This window comes from Podarcis bocagei (assembly GCF_964188305.1).
Source record: "Podarcis bocagei genome assembly, chromosome: 13".
Classification (NCBI taxonomy): Eukaryota; Metazoa; Chordata; class Lepidosauria; order Squamata; family Lacertidae; genus Podarcis; species Podarcis bocagei.
In genome coordinates this window covers 58,172,403-58,196,592 of record NC_138138.1, presented here as the reverse complement: position 1 = coordinate 58,196,592, position 24,190 = coordinate 58,172,403, and the positions used below count along the sequence as shown (strand labels likewise).

Here is a 24,190-nt window from a genome sequence, read left to right as displayed (position 1 = left end):
CTGCCTCCTGTGGGAGGAAGTTCCACAGTTTGCACTGCATAAGGAAGGCCTTCCTTCTACCTGTCCTGAATCTTCCAGCATTCAGCTTTCGGTGTTGGGAGAGAGGGAGGAGAACTGAAGATGGGGTGGTCATCCAGTCACATCCCTGTCCTCTTTTGCTGCCCACTGTGCTTGGACCACAGGGCATGGGAGGCCACAGCTGGCCATCGGGTGAGATGTGGGGGGGGGGGTGGCAAGTTGCCCTGGCCCCCAACTGCACCAACCCCCCACCCCACCCTTGCATGACAGCGGCAGTCAGGGCAAGTGTCAGGAGCAGGTCAGTCAGCGCAGTTAACTCTCTTTAGTCAAAGAAATAGAACATCTCAGAAGGCCAGGCTAGGGAGCATGTCAACTCTTCCTGGTAGGTCTTGCCCCGATGAGGCAGTTGCAAGGACTGAAGGTCTTTCCCCAGTTGCCTCAGTCTCCTCCTCCCCGTGGTCCTTCCCAAGCAATCTGAGGCTCTTTTGTCTTGCTTGTCTTTGCTCTACCCTCTTAATACCTCTTCTGGTTCAGGGAAAGCAACTGGAGAGGAACTGCCCCACACAGGAGGGGGAGACACCTGCGAGTCTTCACCAGCCCCACTCATCTCTGCCTCTTGGCCTTTGTCCTCCTACTCTCCTGCTTCTGTTTCTGCCTCTCATTCTGGACTTCTTTCTGCCACAGACTCTTCCTGCTCACTAAACCCTGTTACTCCTTCAGCTTCTGATACCTCCTCACCCCCGTCTTTTTCCTCTTCTCCCTCTGACCCTCATCATTGTCTCACCACCCCTTTCCAGGCTCTGCGCCTTCTTCCGTTGGGGATTCCCCACCTGGTTCCTCCCACCATTCCTCTGTAGGCACCCACTTCATGACAACACCGCTAGCATCCTTAGGTCTGCAGGGGCTCCTCCTTGCCCCCCGCCTGCCCCAACCCCAGAGCTTACCTGGTTTGAACCGGGACCATTTTGCAAAAGAAGTGCTCTGCCACTGAGATACAACCCTTTCCTTTTTCTTTTAAACTGGCTGGGGGAGGTGGAAGCCCCTCTCTCTCTGGGCTGCCGTGGAAAATGGGGGCTGGCGCTCTTTTGTGGGGACTTGGCCTGGAAGGTCCCTCTGTCCCTTTGGCGCCAGGCTCCCTGCTCAGGGAATGGAAAGGCACAGACTGGGCTCCGTCCAGGACACCTGGCGTCCAGAGTGGGTGCCTGCCAGGAAAGGTCCTTTGGGGTCAGGAGGAACCGTGACTCAGCAGGTGAGACACCGGAGTCTCCTCGCTCCCATCAACAGAGGTGGGGGCCCTGGCCCCAGATCCTTTTCCAGCCAGGATTGCATCTGGGAGGTGTCAGGCTACAGCTGCTCTGCACATTGATTGTAAACTTCCAAGTTTACAATTCTGTGATTCTACAATACCCACCCTGCTGCTCCTCCCAAAAGAATCCAGAGCAGCCTTACAACATAATTTGAAAAATACAAAAAAAGGAAAAGGAAACACATTTTCTGTGCAGCAATTATTCTGTCCTCACCTCAGAATACAGACCTGGGTGAACAGGAATGCTTCTATAGAGTCATCGAATTGTAGAGTTGGAAGGGACCCCCAAGAGTCATCTAGTCCAACCCCTGCAATTCAAGGATCCTCACTACAGTATCCAAGGCAGAGGGCCATCCTGTCTCTGCTTAAAAACCTCCAAGGAAGGAGAGTCCACTGCCTTCCGAGGGAGACCTTTCCATTGTTAAACAGCTCATGCTATCAGATGGTTCTTCCAGATGTTTAGTCAAAATCTCCTTTCTTTCATGCCCAAACTATGGTGACAAACACGCATCACCAAGGGGGGACCCCCAAGGGTCATGTAGTCCAACCCCCTGCAATGCGAAGAATCCGTCATCATGGAGCCTCCGAGAAGGAGAACTTGAGTCTTGTCTCTCTCACACACACCCCAACCCCACCAGTGGTGGAGGCCGGGAGATGCCGTCTTTAAAGCACTGAGGGTTCCCTGGCCATTCAGGGATTTGCACTTGCATCACCAGCACCTCAGAGTGCTTGGGGGGTTTGCAACAGCTGCAGCTTTCAGGGCAACTTCATCAGAACATGAGAACAGCCTGAGGCTGGATCAGGCCAAAGACCCGTCTGCTCCAGGGTCCTGTTCTCACAGCAGCCAACCAGGCGCCGGATTCACAAAGAGCATGTTGCCGTGGTCTCAGCAGGAGGACATTACAGCAGGAGGCCCCAGACTTCGTTGGGCTGCTCCCGGCTTAGTTCCATAAACTCACCCCCTGTGCTGCCTCCCTACCCTATAAAAAGCATTATTCAGAAGTGCGGTTTGCACAAGCTGCTCAGGAAGATAACAACACAGTCAAATTTGGAACAGAAATGATTAATTGCACATTTCTTCAAAACCCAGTTAAAGCCAGTTTAATTAAGTCGGCCAAATGGGTGAACTTGGTTGAGGGATATCACCTTTTGCAAAGCCTGATGGTCCTATACACTCACACCCCACTAGGGAATCCCCCAGGGGCCCTGCCACCCACTTTGGGAACTGCTGCATTAAGGCATGGGGCGGGCAGGGCCAAACTGCCTGCACCCAGGAAAGACCATGAGTGGTGTGCCAGTCTCATACCTGGGCATCAGCACTCCACACCACCCAAGCCAAGCCAACCGTCTGTCATGGCCACCTGTCAGTTGAGATTTGGCATGGCAGGTGGTTGGGCTAGATGACCCCTGGGGTCCCTTCCAAGGCTACAGTTCCATGAACCTCCAGCCACAAATTTCAATCAGGGACTCGTTCCTTTGCAGCAGGGGCACAGCCTCTCCCACAACAGGCCATCCCTTGGACACGAGAACCACCTCCTGGCTCCAGACTCCGTCTGCTGACTCCCCTCCAGCCCATCACTGCCTCTGGGCACTGACTCAAGGCCTGCACAGCCTCCCCTGGTTCAGAGGGAGGAGCAGATACACACTGAGGACACCATGCCCCTCATCCCCACATGATGGAGCCCCCCAAGTTGGCAGCGGTCATGGCTGCATCCCACGGCAACAGACCACAGAGTTTTAGATGTACATACTCATTGGGTGAGCCCACTGTGATTAGGAGCAGGGGGGGGGGGAAATGTCTCCCCACCCACATTCGTCAAGCCATGCACAACTTCTATTGTGTTGCTTCTTACCAGCCTTTTCTCTAAACTCTCTGGATTCCTGCATTACATTCTATGATTCTAACAGCCCACCTTTCTTCATAGGGGAATTGCTCCACCCCCTGAGCCTTTTGCTTGCATCCTGGATAGCTCACTGGGTAGAGCAGGAGACTCTTAATTCCAAGGTCACAGGTTCAATCCCCAAGTTGGGCAAAAGATTCCTGCATTGCAGGGGGTTGGACTAGATGACCGCCATGGTTCCTTCCACTTCTACAATTCTATGATCCTCATGGACATCCAATGAACCTGAATTTTGGAAGATTCAGGACACCTAAAAGGAGATGCTTTTTCAGGCAGCACATAAACTACGGCACTCCCTCCCATAGGAGGCAGTGATGGCCACCAACTTGGATGACTCTAAAAGATGATTCTACAAATTTATGGGGAGGAAATAAGGCTCTGGCCATGCTTGGAGGCAGCCATCTTTCTGAACACCAGTTGCTGGACACCCCAGGAGGGGCGAGTTCTTCCTCTGCTCAGACTCTGCTTGCTGGTTTCCCACAGCAGGCAACTATTCAACCACTGTGAGGTCAGGATGCTGGGGGTCAGGAGCAGGTCAGCAATAACTCACAGTGTCAGCAAAGTTAACCCTTTTTATTCCAAGAGGAGGCCAGGCCTAGTGAGCACAGCAACTCTTCCCCCCAGTGAGGTGGTCTCCTCCTCCCCGAGTCCTTGCCAAGCAATTGGAAACTTTTTCACCCTGTCTGTCTCTGCTCCACCCTCTTCATACCTCTTCTGGCTCTGGGAGACCAGCAGGGGAGGGGACGTGGTTGCAGCAGGAGGAGGAGACACTCTGGCTTCTTCAGCAGCCTTCCTCCTCTCCAGCCTCTGCTTCAGCCTCAGAATCTGAGCTGCTCTCTGCTCCAGCCTCTTCCTGCTCGCTGAACCCTGTTGCCTCTCCAGCAGTTGACACCTCTTCCTCCCAGGCTGCCCCCTCTTCTCCCTCTGACCTCTCATCGTTGTCCCACCACCAGTCCTCTAGTTCTGCGCTTTCTTCCCCTGGGGGCTCCCCAGCTGGTGCCTCCCACCACTCCTGGGCTCTGGCCGGATGACCCTGGGCTGATTCAGGAGGGCTCTTCTTACGTTTATCATTTCTGCGAAAGGGCTCTGGAGAGCAGCTGCCCCTCCCCACTGGCCACATCTGCTTTGCGCCATGAGAGACCATCCCCAGGGGTGGGAGTGGGGGGGCTGGCTCCCCTCCTTCCTGGGCCAAACTCTGTCCAGCTGTTGGGTGTGCCTGTGTGAGAGAGAGCAGGGATGGAGGCAGCCAGCTCCTAGGAAGGAGCCAGAGAGGTTGCGAAAGAGCCTGCAAGGGAAGGGAGCCAGAGTCCCACCTCTGGGAGTGCTGGGGGGGGGGGAGAGAGATGAGCCCTGCACATTGGTGGGGGGGTGAGTGAGTGTGGGGGGGTGTTGAGGCAAACAGGCCATCTCCACAGCTGACGGCCAGCCTTTGCTTGCCAGGTATAATTTGCTGCCAAAGGTGGTTGTTTTGGGGGTGATGTTTGTTTGTGCAAGAGAGGGGGGAGTGGAGAGGGGGTGGGGGTAAAAGAGAGGCCTGGGGCAGGCAGTGGGTGGGGGTGGCCTTGCCTCTTGAGCTCAGGCCCATGAGGGGGGAGGCCAGGAGGGTGCTCCCTCCAGACTGAGATGGAGTCAGACCCCTGGGGTCCATCCCACTTGCCCTGACTGGCAACAGCAGCTCCTCGGGGCTTATGAGGCCACAGGGGAGGGTGCTGCTCTTGCACCCAGGTCCTGCCTGTGGACCCCCCACTGAGGCACCTGGGTGGCAGCTGGACTCAAGGGGCCACGGCCATGAGGCAGCTGCAGGCTCTTCTGACTTGCTGTGTTAACCCTGACATGAGATGCTGGGGGGGGGGTGTTGGACTTGAGACCTCCTGTTGCAAGGCAGAAGCTCAACCTCTTCCCTCGGAGTGGGTCTCCCTCTGTGTGTCCCTCCCCAGAGCAGGCCCTGTAGAGGGGAAAGAAAGACAGTTGCAGGATCGTAGTGTTGGAAGGGGTACCCAAGGGTCCTCTAGTCTGACCCCTCCGCCATGCAGGAATCTTCTGCCTCTGGGGTGGGGACACTTTTGCCCCTCACCTTGCAGGCCATGGAGCCTCCAAACATTTAGGGCCCAAAGAGCAGCTGATAGAATCATAGAAGGGACCCCGAGGGTCACCTGCCCAAGCCCCTGCAATCCAGGAATCTTTTTGCCCCACGTGGGGCTGGAACCCATGACCATGAGATTAAAAATCCTAAAATATCCTGGGGGGAGGTCAGGGAGGGGGCGTCTGGGTTGCTGAAGGTGGAGGAGGAGGCACTGAGCCGGGAAGAAAGTGAACCCACGCAGCGCAGCATTCAGCCCCGAAATCCAGCAAAAGAGAGAGAGACTCCAGAGCATGTGCAGAGTGCGCTTCCTGCCCCCTGAGGATCCGCAGGAGACTGGCTCTGGGAGCAGCGTGCCCAAGGAAGGGGAGGGGACGCGGGACGGCGGCGGCGGCGTTTCGCTGCTCTTTTCGAAGCGGCGGGGGAGAATCGTGCGCAGCTCCGTCTCCCCCCGCCATTCGGCCGCCGGCCGGGGAGAGGGGCCGGAAAGGGGCTGGGGCGGCGCAGACAAAAGACGGCCGGCGGGGCGGCGGCGGGGGAGGGGAGAGAAAAGTTGGGAAGGCAGAAGGGGGCGGAGAGAAGGAGGGAAGGAAAAAGTTCGGGAGGAGAAAGAGGAGAAGGACAGCGCAGGGAGGGAAGGAGAGAGGTGGCGGAGCTCCGCCACGCCAGTCTGCCCCCCACCCTCGGAACGAGGGGTTCCCCCGAAGAGGCTCAGATCGGGCTCTCTTCTCCCCAGACCCCAGGATGGAATTGAGGCGCCCGGGCAACCGCGGGGGGCGTCTCTGAGCGACACCCCCAAACACACACTGCCCTTCCCAGGTGAGGCGGGGGCAGCTGCGCTTCTGGAGGGGGTCGATGGGTCTGATTCATTGCAGGGGAGGGCAAGGCGGAGGAAGGAGGGAGCCCCCCCCCACGCATCTCCGGTGGTTGGAACTCCCCTCCCGGCTGGTTACCCTCCCCGCAATAATCTCATGCATTTTCAGCTAGTCTGCATGGACAGATGATGCCCCCACCGGAAAAAAAGTCCGGGGCAGCAGAAGCGAAGCCGGAGCTGGGGGGGCTGGGGGGCTGGTGAGCAGAGCCAACTTCTGCAGCTGGGTCCAGACCCAGGGGCGGGGGCAGTTTAAAGCGCAGAGAGGGAGAAGGCGCTCTGCACGTGCCCAGAAGCCGCTGTGTTTCGCCTTCTTCCGGAGGGAAGCCTCGGCTCGGAGTTACTGCTGGAAGCGGGAGGGCGGGGCGCCAGGCCCCCGGGCAGGGCGTGTGTCCCCGGGACAGCTGGCCGGCAGCTGCTCCGCTGCGGGTGCCAAGGGAGCCACGTGGGGGAAGCCGGCCCTCGCCCCCGGGGCGCTCCGAGAGGGGTTGCGGGGGGAGAGGGAGGGCGCACGGCGAGGAGGCGACAGCGCAGAGTCACACAACTGTGGCACTGGGCGGGACCCCCAAGGGTCTTCTCCGGCAGCACAGGAGTCACCGCTAAGGCATCCCTGAACGCGGGCCAATCGACCTCTGCTCAAAAGCCACCCGAGAAGGCGAGTCCGCAAGCTCCCGAGGGATCTTACCGTCGGATGTTGAGTCGGAATCCCCTTTCTTGTCGTTTGAATCCGTTGGTTTGGGTCCTCCCCTCCGGAGCAGGAGAAAAACAAGCTTGCTGCCTCTTCCATGTGGCAGCCCTTGGGATATTTGAAGATGGCTATCTCGTATCTCCTCTCAGTCTCCTCTTCTCCAGGCTAAACATCTCCAACTCCCTCAAGCCTTCCTCACTCTGCTCGGTTTCTAGATCTCCTGGACATTTTATCAGTCTCTTCACAAGCAGACCCTCCTTTACCCCACTGGAGACCGGGGCAGGGGGCAGACAATTGCTCCAGACAGGGCTGGTTTGGGGAGCCCTGGAAGGACTGAAGACATTCAGAAGAACCTCAGAAGGGCCTTTCAGGAAACCTGCAAGCAGGATCTGGGCCAAACCACCCTGGCTACTAGCCCTCCATAGCCCTCTCTTGCAAAGCCAGGCAGGTGGTGGCTATTGTTTCCTCCTGCAGGAGGGAGTTCCCCAGTTTAACTAAGAAGGGTTTTCTCTTGTCTGCCCTGAATCTTCCCACATGGGGCTTCGCTGGCTGCCCACCAGGGAGGAAACTGCTTCTCTGCCCATTCTTTCCATGCCAGGGCCCTCAAAGACACTCCTGGAACTGGCTCTCTCAGGTGCCACAAGGACCAAGGAGCAGCCTTGGGAGGGGAGGGTGGAGGATGCGATCCCCTCCCACTTCCCTTGCAGCAGCAGGGCCCATTGGGCTGTCCCAGTCCCGACCCACAGAGGCCCCTTCCTCCCCTGGTGCCGCCTAAGCCTCCTCCGCAGGGCTGCTGCCATCTGCCAGGCTGCTCCAGGCCTTCTAATCCTCCTAGTCCTTAATGAGGAGTGGCAGGCAGAAGGCAAAGGGCAAGCGCCAAAGAGGAGGCAGCAGCAGCAATGGGGTGGCTGAGGGGCTGGGAGGCTCTCCCAGGCGTCCTTCCCCAGGGACATGGAGCCCCTGACCCAGTGGAGCCTCTCCTGCCCAGTGGAATGCCAGCCTACCCATCTACCTGGTTTGTCTGGGGCTGGGACGTTTGTTCTTTTGAGGGAGGGGGCTTCCTTCCTGCCGCAAGCACAGCCTGGCTGCTTCCTCATCCTTCCAGACACCGCAGCAGCAGCAGCTGGGTTGGGCCGAGATGTGTGCAGAGTGGGAGGGAAGGCCAGGTGTGGGGCGGGGAGGGCCAGGACCAGTGTTGGCACCGACCAGGTGTTGCTCCTGCACACCCCAGAGATGGCTGCGTCTTCTGTGCTGGGCTCCAGGATGCAACTGGGGAGGGTGACACGGGTGTGGGGTGAGGAAGGCCAGAAGCAGCTCTGGGGAGGAGCCCCATGACCATCCTCTGACTGCCCCCCACAGGCCAGGCACCTCCAGGAACTGAGCGCAGAATCTGCCTCTTGCAGCCCTGGAAGGTCCTCAGGCGAGCTCTCCCAGTGGGTGAGGCTGAGCAGAGGTTGTTGCCCATGCCTGGGAGGGATGGAGCAAGCTTCTTTTCCACTGCTCTGAACCAATGGATTTGTAGCATGATAGAGTTGGAAGGGATCCTGAGGGTCATCTAGTCCAACCCTCTGCCCTGCAGGATTCAGATGACAAGGAAGGAAGGGACAAATGGCAGAGGAACAAGCTCCCTCAGAAGGTGGTGGACTCTCCTTCCTTGGGTTTTTTTTTTAAGCAGAGACCACCTGCTTGAGCTGAGATTCCTGCATTGCAGAGGGCTGGGCTGGATGACCCCCAGGGGTCCCTTTCAGCTCTCCAGTTCTATGAACTTGAGACAAATGAGGGGCATGATTTGAGGGTCTGTTTTCTTCCATTTACAAACCTCCTCCTCCCCTCCAGGGTTGTGGCGTCCTGGCCTGCCCCTCTCTCACCCTGCCCCCCAGAGGCCAGAGGACCATGAGGGTCTTCTATGGGCACTGCTGCCGCTTCCAGGTGCTGTGGGCCGCCCTGGCTGTCTCCATGACCATCGGCTTCACCATCCAGCTCTTCGGGGTCTCCTTTCAGAAGAGGTAACTGTTCCACCTTCCTTGCCTTCAGGACCACCCAATGCTCAGCAGTTCCCCCGGTGGCCACTCAAGGCAATGCCATAGAATCCTAGAATTGGAAAGTCAGACGAGAGACCCAGAGGTCATCCAGCCCAACCCCCTGTGACACTGGGGCTGGCCAGTGAGGGCTTCTCTGATCTCCTCTTCCTCCTCCAGGGCTTCCTTGTCCCAGCTGCCTCCAACCCCCTGGGCTCCCCCTCTGCCCAAAGCGGAGCAGGAGGAGGCGGAGGGGCGGCCAGGACACCGCTGCCAGCCGAGACGCCACCTGGTCTTCCTGAAGAGCCACAAGACGGGCAGCAGCACCATCATCAACCTCCTGCACCGCTTTGGGGATGCCCAGGGTCTGCGCTTTGCCCTCCCCGCCCGCTACCAGTTCAGCTACCCTAACCTCTTCCAGGCACGGCGGGTCAAAGGGTGGCATCCCGGAGGGCGCCCCTTTGATATCCTCTGCCACCACATGCGCTTCAACTTGCCAGAGGTGAGACTAGGTGGGGCTCAAAGAGTGGGGCTGGGGGGCATGTGGGGGCATGTGGAACACTCTGTCACAAGAGGCTAGGGCCCTGCGGGACTTGACATCTTTCCACAGGGCCGGCAAGATGGAGCTGTTCCGCCAGGCTTTTGGCCAAGGCACAGTCTGACCCCTTCTCTCCTTCTGTAATCCTCATAGAACTCTAGCCCAATGGTTAACATTAATTTGATTCTGAATTGATTTTGGAATGTATTTTAATTAATTGACTGTGTGGTTTTATGTACACTGTGCTATTTTTACTTATTGTTAGCTGCTCTGAGCCCAGCTTTGGCCAGGGAGGGAGGGATACAAATAACATTTGATGATGATGATGTGGAGGCTGGTGTCTGAACCAGTGCCTCTGTAATGCACCCTCTCAAACTTGTGGGCATCTAAGGAGAGTGAATGTTGGGAGATTCGGGGCAGATGAAAGGCAAGTCCTTCTTTGTTAAACTGTGGGACTCCCTCCCACAGGAGGCAGCAGTGGCCACCAATTTGGGCAGCTTTAAAGGAGGATCAGACACACCCATTGGGGAGGAGAAGGGCTATTGATGGCTACTAGTCAGTCGGAGTTGAGGCTCCAATACTTTGGCCATCTCATGAGAAGAGAAGACTCCCTGGAAAAGACCCTGATGTTAGGAAAGATGGAGGGCACAAGGAGAAGGGGACGACAGAGGACGAGATGGTGGGACAGTGTTCTTGAAGTTACAAACATGAGTCTGACCAAACTGCGGGAGGCAGTGGAAGACAGGAGGGCCTGGCGTGCTCTGGTCCAGGGGGTCACGAAGAGTCGGACACGACTAAACAGCAACAACAGTCAGTCGGAGGCAGTCATGCTTCTGAATCCCACTCTTCTGCTCAGACCTGGCTTGCAGCTTTCCCATAATGGGCATCTGGTTGGACTAGATGGGTGGACTAGATGGGCTTCCATTGCTCTAATCCAGCTGGATCCCCCAGGGCCAGATAGTCCAGCCCCTGCAAGGCAGGATTCCCCAGAAAACTGGTGGCTATCCATGAGTAGGTGCAGGCGAAGAGGGTTCCCAGCCTTAGCCCCGTGCAAGAGTGGAAACTTGGGTTTCAGATTTGGGGGACTGAATGAGGAATGGCTTGACATCCACCTAGAAGTGGGCTGTTCCAATGGCAGTTTTAAAAGTCTTTCAGACCCTGTGATGCAGCAGCAAAAGAAATAAAGGCGTTTCTAGGCTGCCTCACCAGAAATCGAGCGTCCAAGGGAGTCCATTGCACTGTTGAATGGCTCTTCCTGTTCAGCTCCCTCTACCATTCCGCATAGGGCTTGGTTCCCAGACTCTTCGTCATCTTGGTCACCCTCCTCTGCACACCTTCCAGCTTGTCAACATCCTTCTTAAATTGCGGTGCCCAGAATTGGACACAGTATTCCAGGCATGGTCTCACCAAGGCAGAATACAGGAGTACTATGACTTCCCTTGATCAGGACACTAGACTTCTGCTGGTACAGCATTGGTTTATTTCTTTTCTAGATCCTTTTCACATACACAGTCATACCTCGGAAGTACGAACAGAATCCTTTCCAGAAGTCTGTTCTACTTCCAAAACATTCAGAAACCAAGTGCAGCTTCCAATGGGCTGCAGGAAGCTCCCCCATCAGGCATTCAGGTTCCAAAGAATGTTTGCAAACCAGAACACTCACTTCCGGGTTTGCAGCATTCGTGAGCAAAAACGTTCAACTTACAAGGTGTTTGGGATCCATGTGTTAGTTTCTGTTTGCCACTGAGCAGCTGCTTAGAGTCACAGGACTCTGTTTACATTCCAGAGACCTTCCAGACTGTTGGAAGTCTCACGGGAGACGGATGTGACATTGCTGGTTTCCTGTTCCTTTGTTCCTTTGTTTCAGTTGTTCTCATAGAGAGAGAGTTGTGCTCATAGAGAGAGGATGTACCGTATTTTTCGCTCTATAACACGCACCCGACCATAACACGCACGTAGTTTCTAGAGGAGGAAAATCCGTAGGCATGCCACCCGTAGGCATTCCCTCCATAACACGCACAGACATTTCCCCTTACTTTTTAGGAGGAAAAAAGTGAGTGTTATGGTGCAAAAAATACGGTATATTTCTTTGCTGTCTGCGTAGTAAGAAATAAAGCATAGCGATGTAGCTATAAATCTCATCACTTCCGCGTGCTGCTGAATCAGAACATGCCTGGAAGCCTCATAAGACCACTGCCATCCATGACTTGATCATGGATGGAGGACTTGACCTGGCATGTGTAATCAGAGTCTTGGTTGGATGAAGCAGATGGGCCTGTCCTTGCCGCTGCTTGTCCACCAGGTTTCTCTTACGCACAGCAACCCAGGTCATGTGGGCGGGGAGGGGGGGTTGCAGTGATTTTAAGGAAGTCATTAGTTTGCACCAGGCGTCCTATTGGGAAGACCCAGTTTTCTGAGTGCATGTTCTGGAAGTTGGGCAATAGGGGCAGCACAGGATTCCTTTTGGTGTACCAACCTCCCCGCTGCACCAAGGATTCCCTGCCCGAGCTGCTTCAGGTCGTGGCGAATGTTCTCCTGGAGACACCTAGCTTGGTCGTCCTAGGGGATTTTAACATCCATGCCGACACGACCTTACAAGGGGCTGCTCGGGACTTCGTGGAAAGCATGGCCTCCATGGGACTGTCCCTGAATAAGTCTGGCCCAACCCATAGCCGTGGACATGCCTTGGACCTGGTGTTTACCTCTATGGATGTTGGTGATCTGACACTAAGTAAAAGCGAAACGAAAGAAGTGCCATGGTCAGATCACTTCCTGGTGCAACTGGACTTCTCTGCGACCCATCCCCTCTGCAGGGAGGTGGGACCAATTCGGATGGTCCGCCCCCGCCACTTAATGGATCCAAATGGTTTCCAGAGAGTGGTAGGGGATGCTTTATCCCATGTTGATGGCCTTTCAGCTGATTCCCTGGTGGCCCGCTGGAATGTGGAGTTAACCAGGGCTATTGACTGTTTGGCTCCGAAGCGCCCTCTCCGATTGCATGGAGCCCGGACAGCCCCGTGGTTTTCCACGGATCTGAGGGCAATGAAACAATCGCTGAGACAGCTAGAGCGCCGGTGGCGGATAACTCATTCCGAATCTGACCGGACACAGGTTAGAGCTCAACGTCGAGCCTACCAAGTGGCGATAGCGACGGCGAAGAAGAATTTCTTCACCGCCTCTATTGCATCTGCAGAAAACAGCAGCAGGAGACTTTTTCAGGTGGTTCACAATTTAGCGGAACCACCTGCAACATCGGGGCCCAGTACGGGCCACATGTTCTCCTGCAATGATTTTGCAAAGTTTTTTTGCAGATAAAATTGCTCAGATTCGGGAAGAAGTAGACTCCACCGTGGGAGCAGGGCCGGGGCAGGAGAGTGCTAGAGTTCTGTCTAGTCAAGTTGAGTGGGATCAATTCCAATCTGTTACCTCCGAGGATGTGGACAGGCTGCTTGGACGAGTGAAACCAACCACCTGTCTCCTGGATCCTTGCCCATCCTGGCTTATAAAAGCTAGCCGGGAAGGACTGGGCAATGGGCTTCGTGGGGTGGTGAATGCTTCCCTCCGTGAGGGAGCCTTCCCAGACCCGCTGAAAGAGGCGGTTATTAAACCGCTTCTTAAAAAACCATCTTTAGATGTGGCCACGATGGCCAACTATCGCCCAGTCTCAAATCTTCCATTCCTGGGCAAGGTGATTGAGCGAGCGGTTGCCGAACAACTCCAGGCACGCCTGGAAGAAGCGGACCATTTGGATCCCTTCCAGTCGGGATTCAGGCCTCATCATGGGACTGAAACTGCCTTGGTCGCACTGGTTGATGATCTCCCGTGGGCTAGGGACAAAGGTGAGAGCTGTTTCCTAGTTTTGCTGGATCTCTCCAGCAGACCATAGCATCCTTCTGGACCGTTTTGAGGGGCTGGGAGCTGGGGGCACTGTTATACAGTGGTTCCGCTCCTTCCTCCTGGGCCGTGTTCAGAAAGTGGTGGTGGGGGATGAGTGTTCAGACCCCTGGGCTCTCACTTGTGGGGTGCCTCAGGGTTCTGTCCTCTCCCCCATGCTTTTCAACATTTACATGCGGCCGCTGGGAGAGATCATCAGGAGGTTTGGGCTGGGTGTTCATCAGTATGCGGATGATACCCAGCTCTACCTCTCTTTTAAATCAGAACCAGTGAAGGCGGTGAAGGTCCTGTGTGAGTGTCTGGACGCGGTTGGAGGATGGATGGCGGCTAACAGATTGAGGTTGAATCCTGACAAGACAGAAGTACTGTTTTTGGGGGACAGGAGGCGGGCAGGTGTGGAGGATTCCCTGGTCCTGAATGGGGTAACTGTGCCCCTGAAGGACCAGGTGCGCAGCCTGGGAGTCATTTTGGACTCACAGCTGTCCATGGAGGCACAGGTCAAATCTGTGTCCAGGGCAGCTGTTTACCAGCTCCATCTGGTACGTAGGCTGAGACCCTATCTGCCTGCGGACTGTCTCGCCAGAGTGGTGCATGCTCTGGTTATCTCCAGCTTGGATTACTGCAATGCACTCTACGTGGGGCTACCTTTGAAGGTGACTCGGAAACTACAACTAATCCAGAATGCGGCAGCTAGACTGGTGACTGGGAGCGGCCGCCGAGACCATATAACACCGGTCTTGAAAGACCTGCATTGGCTCCCAGTACGTTTCCGAGCACAATTCAAAGTGTTGGTGCTGACCTTTAAAGCCCTAAACGGCCTCGGTCCAGTATACCTGAAGGAGCGTCTCCACCCCCATCATTCTGCCCGGACGCTGAGGTCCAGCTCCGAGGGCCTTCTGGCGGTTCCCTCATTGCGAGAAGCAAAGCTACAGGGAACCAGGCAGAGGGCCTTCTCGGTAGTGGTGCCCGCCCTGTGGAACGCCCTTCCAGCAGATGTCAAAGCGATAAACAACTACCTGACATTCAGGAGACATCTTAAGGCAGCCCTGTTCAGGGAAGTTTTTAACGTGTGATATTTTATTGTATTTTTGGTTTTTATGGAAGCCGCCCAGAGTGGCTGGGGAGGCCCAGCCAGATGGGCGGGGTATAAATAATAAATTATTATTATTATTGTCAGAGCTGCTCGAAGATCCTAGCTCACAGAGGATCACGCTAGCCAGCGATCATTAAGTAAAAGTCTTTATTGAGTTACAGTTTCCATTTTCAAGCTGCTGCGTGCAACTCTACGTCTAGTAGCTAGATCGGCGAAGCTCCGTCTGATTCTCCGCCCCTTGTGCACCAACTTAATATCCTAGCCCTGCTCCACCTTTTCCGCCTGACTGTTCTCCTCTGGGTCCCTCTGCCCCCCCGGGGTTTCTTCCTTCCGGGATTCTTCTGACGCTGACCCGGACCCTCCTGCCTCCTTGCGCCGGGCTTTAGGACCTGGCTCCCTTTCCGGGCTGCTTACTGCGCCGCCTTCCTCTGCATTTGAACTTGGCGCGCGCGCCCAACCTTCCACTTTCCGCTTAACCGTTTCTTCGCTCCCCGATGGAGGTGTGGCCACTCCTGACTCATGCCCTCCCTCCTGTGGTGAGCTGCCAGCGCTTGCCCCCTGGCTCCCTTCCTCCTCCCTGCTCCCTAGCAGTGACGCTGGTCCCGATTTCCAACTGCTCTCCTCTGAGTCCCCTCTGGCTCTATCTTCCTGGGGTGCCCCCCTAAACTCCCCCCTTGCCCTGGCCACTGGTGCTCCTTTCTGTGAATCCTCTGATTCACTGGAAAGACTCGGGGATCTCGGGTCGTCGTCATCACTCATCTTTTCTTCTGCCTCCTCCCCTTCGCTCTCTGTTTCCTCCCTTGCCCTTGCCTCTGTTCCTAAACCCCTGACATCCATCCCCCCCTCGAAGCCCCCCATTCCCCCCTCCCCTCCTTCCGGTGCTGGAGCTGGGTGCTGCTGTTGCAAAGGGACGAACGTCGGATATCGTTCGCTTCCCGTGGCGGGCCTCCATCTGAAGGCTCCCGGGTCTTCCTCCCTGCTCCCGTCGACGACGGTCACCTCCGCTTCCATCTCTGTGCCGCCGTGCTCGAAACCAGGGTCGTCCCCGAAAACGTCCATGTCCGTCTCTCCCTCACTTCCTCCTGGCGGCGTTGCTCGTCCTGGGCATTCCAGCCACTTTCTGCGGAACTGCTCCTCTGGTCTATCGTCCCACCAATACGAGGGTTCTGATGCAGATCCCGAGGGTGACCCCTCTGGGGAACGGACGTCTTGTGTCGGGTCCTCGTCCGAGTCGAACCCCCGGAAAGTGCTGGCCGAAAGCGTGGGCGTGAAAAGCCAGTCGTCGAAAAAGTCTGCTGGCATTGGTCTATGTGGGAAGAGGGCGTGAAACTCGTCTTTGAGCAGAGGTTCGTCCAAGGCGTAGCCCGGCACCCAGCTGTTCGCACTGGCCGGGGTGCCCTCCTTGGCGAGAAAGTATTCTACCCCCTCTTCCCCCCATCTGGAGTCCAAAATCTCCGTGACTTCGTTGATGCGCTCCTTCTGTGCCACTCCCGCGTGCCCTGTTCTGTCTCTGACCGGACTCGGCGCCGTTCCGGGTTCCTGGAACCTGTGCGGTGCCTTGTAGGGAGTGAGCACCGATCTGTGGAACACCGGATGCATTCTGGAACCCTCCGGAAGTGCCAGTCTGAAAGCTACCGGGTTGACCTGCTCTTCGACTTGGTAGGGCCCCAGTTGTTTATGCCCTAGTTTCTTCTTGGCCAACGACCTGGCCGGCACTGCGTGGGCTGCTAACCAGACCCAGTCTCCCACGTGGAGCTCTTCGCCAACCCTTCTGTGCTTGTCCGCTTGTACCTTGTATGCGTGTTTGGCCAGCTCCAGGTGGCGCCTCAGCTGATCGTGGACTTCCTGCAGCTCCGACGCGAACGCATCTGCTGTCTGCGGCTCCCCCTCCCCCATTCTTTCCAGTCCCGGGAAGGTTCTGGGGTGCCTCCCATTGTTGGCGAAGAACGGCGTGACCCCCGTGGACACGTGCTTCGTGTTGTTGTAGGCGAACTCGGCAAGCGGCAGGTAATCCACCCACGTCGCAGGCTGTTGATTGGCATAACATCTCAGGTACTGCTGCATGATGGCATTGACCCGCTCCGCTTGTCTGTTGGTCTGCGGGTGTCTCGCCGACGCCAGGTTGATCTTGACGTTCAGGAAGCCCATCAGCTTCTGCCAGAAATTCGAGATGAACTGCCGCCCCCGGTCGGACAGAATAGACCGTGGCAGACCGTGAACCTTGAACACGTGGTCTATGAACAGTTTGGCGGTTTGCTCCGCCGTGGCCACCTTCGCACACGGAATGAAATGGGCCATCTTGGAAAACAGGTCCACCACCACCAGCACTGCCGTCTTGCCTCTCGAGCTGGGCAGATCTGTGACAAAGTCCAGGGCCACCCTCTCCCATGGTTCGACCGGAGTTTGCAGCGGTTCCAACAGTCCAGCCGGCGGTCTGTGCACTGGCTTGGCCCTCTGGCAGGTGTCACACCTCGCCACGTAGTTCCTCGACCTCCCCTCTCATTCCAGGCCACCAGAAATCCCTGGCTACTAATTCCACCGTCTTCTCCTTGCCAAAGTGCCCGGCCGTGGGCGCGTCGTGCAGCTGCTGCAGCACCTTGGCGCGAAGGTCGTCTCCCGGCACGTAGATGGCCCCTTTACGGATGAGCAATCCATCTCGTAGCTGGAAACCGTCAGCCGCAGCCTTGCCCCTTTGCACCTCTGCCATCTTTGCTTGCGCGAAGGAGTCATCCTGCAACGCTCGTCACACCGCCTCCAGGTCCACGGTGGCCGCGGCGCACGCCCACACTGTTGGTGCGAAGATGTGCATGGCGGCCGCTGGCGTTGCGTCCTCCAGATACTGTGGCTTACGGGAGAGGGCGTCCGCCATGATTTTAGTGTCCCCCGGGACATACTCTATGCGGAAGTCGAAGTTCGCAAAGAACTCAGCCCAACGTATCTGCCTCTGGTTTAGGAACTGTGCCGTGCGCCAGTGCTCCAGATTCTTGTGGTCTGTGCAAACCTGCACCGTGTGCTTGGCGCCGATCAGGAAGTGCCTCCACGCTTTGAACGCTGCATGAATGGCCAGCAACTCCCTGTCCCAGATGGTGTAGTTCTGCTCAGACTTGCTGAGCTTCCTGGAGTAAAACGCTCCCGGTCGCCACACCCCCTGCTGGTCCTTCTGCAGCAGGACCGCCCCCACGGCTCTGTCCGAGGCGTCTGTCTCCACCCTCATCGGCCTGCTGGGGTTGACATGAAGCAGCTGTTCTTCCGACGCGAAGAGACGCTTGAGTGCCTGAAAGGACTGCTCCGCCTGCTCCGTCCAAACGAACTTCTTTTTCTTGGAGCTAAGCGTGTCTGTGATGGCCGCTGTCTGCATAGCGAAGCCTTTGATAAACTTGCGATAGAAGTTCGCGAAGCCGACAAACCGTTGGACCTCCTTCCGGTTGCGTGGACTCTTCCAATCCAACACCGCTCGAACCTTGGCGCTGTCCATGGCGAGCCCCTTGTCAGACAGCTTGTAGCCCAGAAAGTCCACCTCCGTCACGTCAAATTGGCACTTCTCCAGCTTGGCGTAGAGCCTATGCTGCTTTAGCCTGCTCAGCACTTCCTTGACGTGCCCGTCATGCTCCTGCTGCGATTCCGAAAAGATCAGGATGTCATCTAAGAAACAGACGCACGTCTTGTAGAGAAGTCCCGCCAACACGTGATGCATGAAAGCTTGAAAAACGTGGGAGCCATTTTGCAATCCAAAGGGCATAACTCTATATTCGTAGGTCCCCAGTGGCGTGAACATGGCCGTCTTCCACTCATCTCCTTCCCGCATGCGAATGAGGTTGTACGCCCCTCGCAGGTCCAACTTGGTGAACACTTTCCCCTTCCGCACCTTCGCTAGGAGGTCGTCGATTCGGGGCATGGGGAAGTCCGATGGCTTGGTCCCATTGTTTAAAATGCGATAGTCCACGACCAGTCTTTTTTGGGGCGTGTCTCGCTTCTTAACAAAGAATACAGGACTGCCCCCCGCTGCCTTGGACTCTCGGATGAAACCGCGCTCCAAATTATGATCTATGAACTCCTTGAGTTCTTGCAGTTCGTCCTCTGACATGGAATACGGTTTCCCTTTAGGCAGCGCCGCCCCCGGCAGCAGGTCAATTTTGCAGTCATATGGTCTGTGAGGGGGTAGTCTGTCCGCCTCCTTTTCGCAGAAAACTTCCAAAAATTCTGCGTACTTGTGGGGAATCGCTTGCAGCGTGCCTAGCAGCAGCTGTGACTCCTCTTCCTCTCCTTCCTGCCGGGGCACAATGCAGTGTTCAGCACAAAAGGAAGAGCCGAAGATCAGCTGCCTCTGGTACCAAGCCAGCGTTGGGCTGTGCTTGTCCAGCCAACTCATTCCCAATACAATGGGCGTATCCGATAGCTGAGTGACATTGAAGCTGATGACTTCTCTGTGATTCCCAAGTCGCATCACCATCGGTGGCGTCTGCTTCACCACTTGCCCCCCTAGCAGCTCCCTGCCATCCACCGTGACAACCTGCAGGGGCAGTGTGGCCGGCAGCAACTGTATAGCGTGCTTGTCGACAAAGTCCTGCCCTATAAAGTCCGCGTTGCTGCCCGAGTCCACTGTGATTGGCACGTCCATGGTGATGCCATTGGGCAGCTGGAGAGATGCGGTGAGCCTCACTACTGGTTTGGGCGGGAGGGGGTTCACGGGCTGTAAAATCTCTGGGGACTGCGTCACTAACACGTCTGGCTGGGCCCCAGTGCCTCTTCCTCCAGCCAGACTGCGTCGTTTCCCTGCTGTGGTCCACCTTGCTGCGTCGCTGCAGTCACCATTGCTGAGGCTGCAGTGTGCTTGTGGGGCCTCTGGGGACACTCTTTCGCCATGTGCCCTGGCTCCTCACAGACGTAACACTTCCTGTTCCCTCTAGGAGGCTTCGCTTTCACTGCTGCCGGTGCTAGGGCTCTGGTTGCTGACTGAGCCCTTGCACCTCCCACCTCCATAGGTTCCGCTCCTCCTCCTGGTGGAGGCGTGGATTGCGCCCGCGCTGCGTCTCTGGGAAGGAAGGAGGGGCCCCTGGCTGGTTCGCGCCCTCCACGCCCTTCGTCCCTGCTCCACGGACGTTCTTCCAGCCGCACCCCCACTGCCAGTGCCCTCTGAACGACCTCCTGGGTGGTCCGGGGTCTCTCCCCCCTCGCGATCTCATCTTTAATCGAGCTGTGCAGCCCCTCCCAAAAGAGGTCTCTCACAGGGGCCGAATCTCTGTCCCATTCCAGGGCACTGACCAAAGCGAAAAAGCGGGCATGATATTGCCTTACGCTGGCCCTCCCTTGCCTTAGTCCATGCACCTCCTTCCGGGCAAGATCCACGTCAATGCTTGATAAAAAACACCCATCCATCGCTTTAATAAAGGCATCCGCATTTTGGAGCGCCGGATCCTTATCTCTCCATAGATTGCGCAGCCATGCTTTAGCATCCCCATGCAAATGGGACATGATGAATCCCACTTTCTCTTGCTCATCTCTAAAGTCTTTATTCAGCAGTTGCAGTGCGCACAGTACATCTGCTCTAAAGTTGGGATACTGTTGCAGGTTCCCATCGAAGTGAGAGACCAGACCGCCTGTACGTCTCGCCAACCCAATTCCCTCCTGTCTGGGTGTCTGCTTTGTAAGCACGTCTAACCTGACTTGGAGATCCCTGCAGGCGGCAGCTGCCTCCTCCTCTCTCTTCCGGGATGCGAGAGCCTCTGCATTCAGTTGTGACACTGCTTTTCTGAGTTCCTCTATCTGCTGCTCAGCCGTCATGTCGGCTGCCGTTCGTGAGCTCGCTGGTAGGCACCTGCTTCTCTCCCCTCCTCGAGGCTGTAGATGCCCACACTTAAGAGACGGAGCTTACTGTCAGAGCTGCTCGAAGATCCTAGCTCACAGAGGATCACGCTAGCCAGCGATCATTAAGTAAAAGTCTTTATTGAGTTACAGTTTCCATTTTCAAGCTGCTGCGTGCAACTCTACGTCTAGTAGCTAGATCGGCGAAGCTCCGTCTGATTCTCCGCCCCTTGTGCACCAACTTAATATCCTAGCCCTGCTCCACCTTTTCCGCCTGACTGTTCTCCTCTGGGTCCCTCTGCCCCCCGGGGTTTCTTCCTTCCGGGATTCTTCTGACGCTGACCCGGACCCTCCTGCCTCCTTGCGCCGGGCTTTAGGACCTGGCTCCCTTTCCGGGCTGCTTACTGCGCCGCCTTCCTCTGCATTTGAACTTGGCGCGCGCGCCCAACCTTCCACTTTCCGCTTAACCGTTTCTTCGCTCCCCGATGGAGGTGTGGCCACTCCTGACTCATGCCCTCCCTCCTGTGGTGAGCTGCCAGCGCTTGCCCCCTGGCTCCCTTCCTCCTCCCTGCTCCCTAGCAGTGACGCTGGTCCCGATTTCCAACTGCTCTCCTCTGAGTCCCCTCTGGCTCTATCTTCCTGGGGTGCCCCCCTAAACTCCCCCCTTGCCCTGGCCACTGGTGCTCCTTTCTGTGAATCCTCTGATTCACTGGAAAGACTCGGGGATCTCGGGTCGTCGTCATCACTCATCTTTTCTTCTGCCTCCTCCCCTTCGCTCTCTGTTTCCTCCCTTGCCCTTGCCTCTGTTCCTAAACCCCTGACAATTATTATTATTATTATTATTATTATTATTATTATTATTATTATTATTATCAAAGGCTCAGGTCGTTAATTATTCGTCGGAGGGTGATTCCGAAGGACTCAGCCAGAAGATGAGCTTTATCAGCTTGGCCGAGTGGAGATTCCAACACCAAGGCACAACTGTAGTGGTACCTCAGTTTAAGAACAGTCCAGTTTAAGAATAATTTGGTTTACAAACTCTGCAAAACTGGAAACAGTGTATTGGTTTGAGAACTTTACCTCTGTCTAAGAATGGAATCCGGATGGTGGAAGCGCACCGGCGGTGGGAGACCTCATTAGAGAAAGCACACCTCGATTTAAGAATTGTTTTGGTTGAAGAATGGACTTCCGGAACGGATTAAGTTCGTAAACCGAGGTACCACTATATTGGGAGATGCAGCTTGGTTTTCTACCCAAGTGCAAAACTGGACATTTCATAGACTCATAGAACTGCAGACATGTGTCTCTGAGCAAGCGCAGAGAGCCTGTCCGTTGCCAAAGGGCAAATTGGGCCTCAGACACACATGAGGCTGGGGGATTTGGAGGACCGGACTCTGCCCCACATGCTCCCTCCAACATGTCTCCTTCTCCTTCCTCAGGTCCAGAAAGTCATGCCCCCGGACAGCTTCTACTTCTCCATCGTGAGGCACCCCGTCTCCCTGGCCGAGTCGGCCTTCTCCTACTACCGGAGCGTTGTCCCTGCCTTCCGCCGCGCCGGCACCTTGCCCCAGTTCCTGGCCTCGCCACAGCGCTTCTACCGCCCCAGCGAGAGGGGCAACCACTACGCCCGCAACCTGCTGTGGTTCGACTTTGGCCTGGACCCACCAGCAGCCCCTGGTCTGGCCCCAATCCAGGCTGCCCTGGCCACGCTGGAGCGCACCTTCCACCTGGTCCTGCTGACGGAGCACATGGACGAGTCGCTGGTGCTCCTGCGCGATGCCCTCTGCTGGGGAGAGGAGGACATGCTGGCCTTCCGCCACAACTTCCGCAGCCCTGAGTCCGTCCGCCCACTGACGCCCGCAGAGGCTGCCCGACTCCAGGCCTGGAACAACCTGGACTGGCACCTCTACACTCACTTTAATCGCAGCTTCTGGGAGCATGCAGAGCGCTTTGGCCGTGCGCGCCTGGCCCGGGAGGTGGATGCCCTGCGGCAGCAGCGGGCAGAGCGGATGCAGCAGTGCCTGCGGGGAGGGGGGCCTCTGGAGGCAGGGCAGATTGCGGACGAGCGCATCCGCCCCTTCCAGTTTGGGCAGGCCCCCATCCTGGGCTATGTCCTGAGGCCCAGCCTGGACCCCGAATGGCAGGCGCTGTGCCAGCGCATGGTGACCCCCGAGCTCCAGTACAAGGACCTTCTGGATGCCAAACAGTTTCCTCCGCCCCCCCAGGGCAACGGCTCTCAGGCCGGTGGGGTGAGGTAGCAGTGGCAAGTGGAAGGGGGTGCAAAAAGGCCAACTGGCCCCCAACAGGCTTGGCATGGGCTGGGTGCTGAAGGCACAGAGGACATGATCTCATTCTGCCCACATTTCTGGGATTCCCAGAAGAAGCTCCCTCTGGATGTTGGGAGATTCAGGTGGAAGGAAGGGCTTCTTTGTAGAACTATAGAGTTGGAAGGGACCTTAAGGGTCATCCAGTCCAACCCTGGCAATGCAGGAATCACCACTAAAGCATCCGTGGCAGATGACCATCCGACCTCTACGCAGAAACCGCCAAAGGAGAAGAGGGACTTTATGCAGCCCATCAATGGCATAAAATAAAATAAATAAAATAAAATAATTCCTTCCAGTAGTACCTTAGAGACCAACTAAGTTAGTTATTGATATGAGCTTTCGTGTGTATGCACACTTCTTCAGATACGAAAGCTCATACCAATAACTAACTTAGTTGGTCTCTAAGGTGCTACTGAAAGGAAGTGTTTTATTATTTTATTTTATTTTATTATTTTGTTTTGTTTTGTTTTGTTTCGACTACGGCAGACCAACACGGCTCCCTACCTGTAACTACATCAATGGCATAGCATGGGTTGCCAGCGCCCAGGGCAAGGCAAGTATTTTGCACCTGGGGCAGTTGCCCCGGTAGCACCCCCACATGCTATGCCACTACAGCCCATAGTTAAATGTGGCCACTGCTGGGTCATCAGCTTCAAGAGGCCTTCCTGTCAGTGAGGACGGAATGAAAAGTGGACCCGACAATGTCTTTTCAGGCACAATAATAAATAATAATAATGTCAGGGGTTTAGGTGCAGAGGCACGGGCAAGGGAGGAAACAGAGAGCGAAGGGGAGGAGACAGAGGAAAGGATGAGTGATGACGACGACCCGAGATCTCCCAGTCTTTCCAGTGAATCAGAGGATTCACAGAAAGGAGCACCAGTGGCCAGGGCAAGGGGGGAGTCTAGGGAGGCACCCCAGGAAGATAGAGCCAGAGGAGACTCAGGGGGGAGCAGCTGGAAATCGGGACCAGCGTCACCGCCAGGAAGCAGGGAAGAGGAAAGGAGCCAGGAGGGAAGCGCTGGCAGCTCACCACAGGAGGGAGGGCAGGAGTCAGGAGTGGCCACACCTCCATCGGGGAGCGAAGAAACGGTTAAGAGGAAAGTGGAAGGTTGGGCGCGCGCGCCAAGTTCAAATGCAGAGGAAGGCGGCGCAGTGAGCAGCCCCGAAAGGGAACCGGGTCCTAAAGCCCGGCGCAAGGAGGCAGAAGGGTCTGGGTCAGCGTCAGAAGAATCCCGGAAGGAAGAAGCCCCGGGGGGTAGAGGGACCCAGAGGAGGACAGTCAGGAGGAAAAGGTGGAGCAAGGCTAGGATATTAAGTTGGTGCGCACGGGGCGGAGACTCAGACGGAGCCTCGCCGATCTAGCTAGTAGACGTAGAGTTGCAGACAGCAGCGTGAGAATGGAAACTGTAATTCAATAAAGACTTTTACTTAATGACCGCTGGCTAGCGTGATCCTCTGTGAGCTAGGATCTTGAAGCAGCTCTGACAGTAGGCTCCGTCTCCACATTGTGGGCATCTGCAGCCTCGAGGAGGGGAGAGAAACAGGCGCCCACTAGCGAGCTCACGAACGGCAGGAGACATGACGGCTGAGCAGCAGATAGAGGACCTCAGAAAAGCAGTGGCACAACTGAACGCCGAGGTTCTCGCATCCAGG

General features: G+C 56.3%; 1 protein-coding gene across 1 annotated transcript; it reads left to right on the top strand.

The window, feature by feature from the left end:
* The first annotated feature begins 5,870 nt into the window (after positions 1 to 5,870).
* GAL3ST4 (galactose-3-O-sulfotransferase 4) lies at positions 5,871 to 23,249 on the top strand. Its single transcript, XM_081168937.1, has 4 exons — positions 5,871 to 6,124; positions 8,701 to 8,870; positions 9,063 to 9,384; positions 21,649 to 23,249. Exons 2-4 carry the CDS (start codon positions 8,758 to 8,760, stop codon positions 22,465 to 22,467), a joined length of 1,254 nt encoding a protein of 417 aa, XP_081025063.1. The 5' UTR covers positions 5,871 to 6,124; positions 8,701 to 8,757; the 3' UTR covers positions 22,468 to 23,249.
* Positions 23,250 to 24,190: the final 941 nt, after the last annotated feature.